General features: G+C 67.4%; 2 protein-coding genes across 2 annotated transcripts in view; both read right to left on the reverse strand.

Annotated features, from left to right (window-relative positions):
• Positions 1-3,042, reverse strand: part of SCRT2 (scratch family zinc finger 2) — a 6,180-nt gene extending 3,138 nt beyond the window's left edge. Inside the window, exon 1 of the mRNA XM_010569752.1 lies at positions 2,952-3,042. Within this exon, the coding sequence (XP_010568054.1) occupies positions 2,952-3,042 (91 nt within the window). The remainder of the gene's footprint in view (positions 1-2,951) is intronic.
• A 389-nt stretch (positions 3,043-3,431) lies between these two features.
• On the reverse strand, positions 3,432-5,202 carry SLC52A3 (solute carrier family 52 (riboflavin transporter), member 3). The gene is made up of 3 exons (XM_010569424.1): positions 4,163-5,202; positions 3,781-3,904; positions 3,432-3,644 (listed from the first exon to the last, which is right to left on the reverse strand). The coding sequence occupies exons 1-3, from the start codon at positions 5,188-5,190 to the stop codon at positions 3,432-3,434; spliced, it is 1,365 nt and encodes a 454-aa protein (XP_010567726.1). The 5' UTR covers positions 5,191-5,202.
• Positions 5,203-6,975: the final 1,773 nt, after the last annotated feature.

The raw sequence follows: 6,975 nt of genomic DNA on the forward strand, positions 1-6,975 counted from the left end.
AGCCCCCAGGGCCTATGAAGGACGGGGCGGCCGGGCGGAGGTCCCCATCCCTGTGCCTGTCCCTGTTCCCTGTCCCTGTCCCCTGTCCCTGTTTCTTGCTCCTTTCTCTTGTCCCTGTCCTTGCTCCCTGTTCCTATCCCTCTTCCCTGTCCCCATTCCTGTCCATCTTCCTTGTCCTCATCTCCGTCCTCTTTCCACTGACCCCTTTCCTCTTCCCTTGTCCCTTGTTCTCTGTCCCCATCCCTGTTCCCTCTTCCCTGCCCTCATCCCCGTCCCACCTCTGTCCTGTCCCCATCCCTGCCCACTGTCCTTTTCCCCCTCCCCATTCCTCTTCCCTGTCCCTTTTCCCACCTTCTCTCCCTTTCCCATGTCCCCATCCCCATCCCTGTCCCCGGGGAAGCGCCGTGACCTTCGCAGCCCACAACAATAGCCGGGCTCGTGGGCTCGTGGCGGTGCATTGTTCCCTGCCGGAGCTCCTACTCCCCCGCCTCCCCCCGCCAGCGCTCCGCTGCCGCCCTCGCTGGAGCAGGATGAGGCCCCGGTCCTGCAAGCAGTCGGTGGCCTTGGGGCTGGCTCTCCCTGGGGCTGTGCCAGCCGGGGGCTGGTGGTTGACACCAGGACCTGGCTGGCAGCGGGCCCTGCTCTCCCGGAGCCCTGTGCTATGCCGAGAGCATCGCAGCACTTAACTAAGAACAGTCCCTCATCTGTCACCACAGGCAGTGCGTTGGCACGGCCGGCGCAGGGCAGACCTGGCTGTCCCCGGCCTCAGGAGGCACCAGCCCCTTTGGCCGGACACGTGGCATCGGACCTGGGGGTCGAAAGCAGCTCCCCCGCAGTCGGTGCCCTGGGCCTCCCTGCTCTCAGCTGCGTCTGCTCCTTCGGCCGGGCTCGGAGCCAGGGCTGGGGCCATCCCTGCATCGCATCGGGTCGGCGTGCCCTCTGCTCACTGCTTTGTCTGGCACCCCATAACCCAGGACATCCCACGGTCCACAGCATCCCACAGCATCCCACATCCCACAGCATCCCACATCCCACAGCATCCCACATCCCACAGCATCCCACAGCCGTGGCCAACCCCGCAGCCCACCCCGCCAGGCCTGCTCCCGGGCTTGGGGGTCCCAGGGCTGCTCCCTACGTGGGCTGGGGGGGGTGGGCGGGGTGTCTTGCCTCCTCCCCGTCCCGCAGTGCTTGGCCGGGGCTTGCGGGCAACGACACGAGTCCCATCTGGCCCCGCAGCACCGCTCTGACGTCAGGGCTCTGCCAAGTTCAAGGTCACCTCTCCCGGAGGGCCGCGGACCCGGAGCGGGGGGGACGTCGCCTGCCGGGCTGCTCCCGGCGTGTCCCCCCCCCGCCACCCCCCACACACTGGGCTCCTGGCCTCCGCTCCCTGATTTATTTATCCGCGCGTGTGCCGGTTCTCTCCTTGAAGGCACGTTTGCAGAACGGGCGATTACTTACGCCCTAGTTGGGCCGGGCCTGCCTGCCTGCCTGCCTGCCCGCCCGCTGCCCTGGGATTTTGTCTCTCTCCAGGCTGTGGTGTAATAAGGGAGGTAATTAAGTGTAAAAGACAGGGGGAGGGAGGACTGGGAGAGGGGGAATAGGAACCCAGCTCCTTTCAGAGGCAGGGGACTGAGATAATGTATGTTAATAACCTGCAATCAGTCCTGCCGAGCTGTGCTAATATTGCTGACTGCAGCGGCTGGGCCCCCCCAAACCTGCCCCCGCCGCGGTGGGGAGGGAGGGGAGCGCCAGAAGAAAAGCTCAGCCTTTCTCCTCCGCTGCGTCCGGGTTTGTGCCTTCCTCAGCAGCTGTATGGAAATAATTCCCATTGGAGGCGATTGTTTCCCCGGCAAGGGGATGGGGGGGGGGCACAAGTGTCCGGTGGGCGAGGGTCTTTGGGGGCTTCCAAGGGCAGGAGCATCCTCTCGGGGTGCAGGGGGAGAGAGGCCGGCTCCCTGCTTCAGCTCCCGGTCTCCCTGCAAGGGCCATGGGAGGCACCCAGGATGAGACAAGCCGCCCCACGGTGCCCCACACCTCCCAGCGGTCCTCAGCCTCCCCACTCCTGCCCCTCATCCCCCACGGGGCCAGATCCTGGACGCTGTGGGCTCAGCCAGGAGCTTCTGGGGGCATGCCTGGTGGTGCCGAGGGGCAAAGCCCGCTACCCTTGCTCCTGCCTTCTCCGGGACCCCTCCCCAGCACCACCGGCTCGGGGGGCTGCTGGCCATTAGCTATTCCAGCCGCGTCCTTCCCGGAGGCAGCCGGGCAGCAGCCGGAGCCCCGAAGTGGCTCCAATCCGTGGCTTTGAGGCACGACAGGCACGGGTCTGGCGCTGCCGCCGGCTCTGGGAGCAGATTGCCAGACAAAGGGCCGGGGACAAAGGCCCGGCTGCCTCGTGCCCTGGGGAAGGGGCGCAGGCGGGTGCGGGATGTGGGTGCTGGCCTGGCCTGGGGCTGCTGTTGCCCCTTGAGCCCCCATGCCCACCGTGGCCCGGTGTCCACCCAGCCCCCACCCTGGCTGGCACAGCCGGGGCGCAGTTGGGTACCAGGTGGCACAGCCCTGGCACTGGTTCCGTGCCATCCCTCCAACCGGCACTGTGCCCGGCACCGCTCCGGGTGCGGGGCTGTGCTGTGACCGCTTTCTGGCTCTGCACCCCCAGTGCTGCCCATTTCAGGGTGCAGCGGGGCTGAGATGGGGTGCTGTGGGGCACAGGGCTATGGGGAGGGAGCGGAAAACACGGATGGGGCCACAGCAGAGGATGGCAAATGTTGGGCAGATCCCCCCAGTCCCACCGTGCCTCAGTTTCCCCAGCTGCTATCAGGGCCCTTGTGAAAGCCCCTCACCCTCTCTCCCCCCCACAGTCCCTCTCCCCACGGTCAGGGCAGGGCAGGCTCCAGCACAGCCCTGCCCAAGCCGCCTTTGTCCCCGCTCCCCGCAGCTGGCTGCAAACCCACAGTCCCGGGGGGCAGCTGCCGCCTCCGTCACAGCACGGGGCCGGGAACGCCGCCGGTGCTGCCGGGCGCAGCTGGGGCTGTGCCCACCCATGGGGTCCCGGGGCGGGGGGGGGGCTTTGGGGCATGATGCCAAATGGCGCCAGACCCTCCAGGGGAAGGGATGGGACGTGGCCCCAGCCGAGTGATACCCAGGTGGGGGGCACTGGCACAGGCAGCCCCTCCATGCCTGCCGGCGCGGGCAGCAGGGAGGCTGAGGGCTGAGCAAACACCTTCTATTGCTTTGAACGCAATGGAGACATCCCGCGCCCGGACTGGAGACAAAGCCACGGAGCTGCTCCTGCCCGGTAGACCTGGCGGAGCCCAGCGGGGAGACATGCCCGCAGCCGCCCCGGTCCCAGCAACGCTTCCTGGCTCCGCGGCCCTTGCTGTTTTTCAGGGCGCATGCTGGCAAGAGGGGCTGTCCAGGGGTGCCTGCCCCACTCATGCCGGGCACTGCAGGCTGCAGTAGTCGGCGGATTTGAAGAAGCCGTAGACATTCACGAGGGGGAACATGAGCAGGGCCCCGAGGAGGGAGCCCAGCTGCTCTACTGCCCCGTACCACACCAGCGCGCTGCGGCTGCGGCTCCGCAGGATCACCCCGGCCATCACCTTCACGTAGGAAAGCGTCCCGGTGAAGAGCACCCAGGAGAGGACCTGGCGGCGCAGGGGGGGAGAGCGGTCAGCAGGGCCGGGGGGGCTCCCCACCATGGGGACAGGGGACATCGTGGTGAGGCTGGAGCTGGGGGTGGCCCCAGAAACCTCCCCGGGTGAGTGGGACCCCATGACTTACGATGGTGGCATCGCCCCACTGGGACTGCTGGAGGAGAGGGCAGGGACTCATCACCGCGATGGCCATGTTGTAGGCGCCAAAGCCTGTCCCCGCCATGGTGAGGGTGCCCAGCAGGGCCAGGGACCTGCAAGGGACATGCGAGTGACACCGGGGAACGCTGCCAGCCTGTCCCTGGTGAGGGGCACAGACTGGGGGCACAGGCTGACCGGCTCCATGCCAGCTCCATCCTCCTTCTGCAGAGTGTCTCTGCTGCCAGGGCACGGGCACCCCACAGACCCTCTCCCACCCGGCGCCTTCTCCGTCCCACCCTCCCTTCTTGCCATTCTCGGGGCAGAAGCCCCTGGGGCTCACCCCACCGCAGCCCCAGCACCCCGCTACCCACCTGCCAGGCAGGACCATGGCCACGATGCAGGCGAGGGGGTTGGCCATGGAGCTGAGCGTGGCCGCGAGGTGGTAGGCGGTGTTGCCGTAGGGCAGGCAGGAGTAGGACTGCACGGATGGCAGGACCCCATTCGTCAGAGCGCTCACCCAAGCGATGAGGAGGTAGATGAAGGTGAGTTTGGCCAGGGGGTAGGAGACCTTCTGCGGCAGGATGTTCCTGGGCCCCTTGGCATCCTTCGGGCATGGGCAGCCTCCGCTCAGCCGCGAGCCAGCTCCCTCATTGGGGATCTGGTCAAATGAGCTCAGCATGATGCTGCTGGGAAACAGCTGCTGCTGGGAGAGCTCCCACACCTTGGGCTGCCTGGCAAGGAAGAAGAAGGCCAGCAAGCAGGCCAGCATCATTACAGTCATGAGAAGGAAGAAGAGGTGGGTGGAGAAGTTGGCTGGGAGGTAGCGGGTTTCCAGCTGGAAGACGGTGCTCTCCACGGTCTCGTTGCCGGTGGTGAAGTTGACCACGTGGGTGATGTTGGTGCAGCTGGAGATGCCAGAGCCCTGGCCCAGGGCGATGAGAGCGGGGATCAGCCCGCTGAGCCCTTCGCCGATGAAGAAGGTGGTCAGGTACTGGGGCTGCAGCTGCATCATGAAGGGCAGGAAGGTGACGGAGGAGGTGCAGTCCACCAGGGCCAGGAAGAAGGTGAGGATCAGGAAGGCGGTGCTGTGGGGCCTCCCGGCGATGGGGGACGTGTAGTTCCAGAGGAAGGCCAGCAGCAAGCAGGCCACGACACCCACGGACACGACCACATAGATAACAGCCACCTCCTTCAGCAAGCCGGGCCGAAAACGGTGCATGAGGGTGACGAAGAGCGGCCCCACGTTGGCCATCTGGATGATGATGGTGATGTAGGAGGGCAGGTCCCACTGCTCCGGCAGCACCGTCACCAGCAGCGGCAGCTCGACCCACAGCCCATTGATGGCCACCCAGGAGCCCGTGCCAAAGGTGCAGGCGAGGAGATGGGTGAGCAGCGTCATGGCTCAGGGCTGGGTGCCTGGGCCCGGGGGTGATATGGCCGCGCTGTGGGGAGAGGCTTTGATCAGCGCCGGGGTGAGACCTGACCCCCCCCGGACCCCAACCCTGGCCTCCGGTGACCGTTGCCTGCGTTCCCCCTCCTGCAGGCAGGCAGGCAGGCACAACGGCCCGTCTCCCACACGCCATGGGGCTGCGGGGCTCGCAGAGCAGCATTGCCTCCCCACGGCCTGGCCTGGCCCCCCTTTTCTCCCTGCAAGCCCTGGGGACCCCCCTGCTCCCCACGGGTGATGACTCTGCACCCTCCTACCCTGGGTGCGGGACCTGCTCGGCTCCACGTGGGCCCCGTCCCGGAGAGCTGGGGCTCAGCACCACCAGGCACAGAGCCTGGACGGAACCCGGCAGGGCATCGAACCTGTACCGGCTGACGGTGTAGCATGGCACAGCCTGGCACGGCGTGGCACAGCCTGGCACGGGGTGGAGATGGCTCTCACCTGGGGGCCGAGAGGTCTGGGCAGCCGCTCTGCTGGGAATGGAGGCCTCGTACCTCCCACCGCATCCGCAGGGCAGGGCAAAGCAGCGCCCGTCTCCTCCCAGCCGGGTCCCGTGGGATCCCGGCAGGCTCGGGTGGCTGCGGGAAGAAGGGCCCCGGCAGCCGCACCTGCAAACCAGCCTCGGCTCATACCAGCGAGCTGAGTCAGCCAGGATCTGGCCGCATCCCCTTGCCCGCCCCGGACACCGGCTCCCATCCTGCTCCCGGGAAAGAGGGACCCCCCCCCCCCCATCCCACGTCCCCATGTCCCCACACCCCAGCAGCTCGGCAGAGCCAGCTCCAGCCCTCTGCCGCAGCGTTGGGCCCGGCGGCGGAGAAAACTCAACGTCTCCCAGGGGCTGAGCCCGGCGGGTGCAACGACCCACCCATGGCTCCAACCCTACGGGGAGGCATCGGCGTCTCCGGTACGGAGCAAGAGCCAAGACGGAAGCGGGCTCTCGGTCTGACCGGTGCCTCGGCAATCTCCCAAGAGGGAACTCACTGTGTTTTGGGGAACCGGCAGCAGCACGCGGGCGGGAGCGAGTCCTGGCTGCTGGGGCAGTGACGTGAGGCAGGCGCGTCACCACCTCCGGATGCAGACGGGTGACGGCCTGGCCACGCTCTGCTCCTCGTTCTGGTCCCAGTTGGCAGAGTCCCCCTGGGGCTGGGGGTTTTGGGGGGGTGTGGGGGGTGGGTGATTGGGGAGGGGGGGGATCCCCGCGCCCTCCTGCCACGTGCTTGGCACCGTTTCAGGGTGCCTGTCCTGGGTGGGAGGGTCCCAGCAGGTCCCGGGGGGACATAGGAGCTGCAGGGTTGGTTGGCTGCCGGCACAGGGTGTGATGGGATAAAAGCGGTAAGAAAGCGTAAGGAAAAGCGCTGTAGTCCCTGGAGGGATGAGGGGGGGTCCCCGCTTCCGAGGGGACCCTCGTGGCTGGAGGGATGAGTGCCCGGGGGCCAGAGGGAGCAGCTCCGGTCCCAGCTGTGCCCCCGCTGTGGGGCAGGGGCTGGCGTCAGCCTGGGCATGGGGGCACAGGACTCCCCCCCCCCCCGCTCCTGCCTCCCCTCCCAGGGGGTCCCAGCTTTTCCCAGCACAGCCGCCGTCCCTGGATGGGCGCAGGGCTGGCCATAGGGTCCCACTCCCCTCTCCCCACCACTGACCCCCCACTCGTCCCACACAGCCCGACCCCGGGGTGCCAGCTGGGACCTTTCAGCTCCAAAGTCTGTCCCAGTGGCCAAAGTCCAGCTGTGCCACCTCCAG

Source organism: Haliaeetus leucocephalus, unplaced genomic scaffold (assembly GCF_000737465.1).
Source record: "Haliaeetus leucocephalus isolate CR32 unplaced genomic scaffold, Haliaeetus_leucocephalus-4.0 Scaffold273, whole genome shotgun sequence".
Lineage (NCBI taxonomy): Eukaryota > Metazoa > Chordata > Aves > Accipitriformes > Accipitridae > Haliaeetus > Haliaeetus leucocephalus.

Coding starts and splice junctions, on each gene's coding strand:
- SLC52A3 (XM_010569424.1), bottom strand. CDS start 5,190: ATGACGCTGCTCACCCATCTCCTCGCCTGCACCTTTGGCACGGGCTCC. Junction 3,905..4,162: donor GCCATGGTCCTGCCTGGCAG/GTGGGTAGCGGG, acceptor TGTCCCTTGCAG/GTCCCTGGCCCTGCTGGGCA. Junction 3,645..3,780: donor AGTGGGGCGATGCCACCATC/GTAAGTCATGGG, acceptor CTGCGCCGCCAG/GTCCTCTCCTGGGTGCTCTT.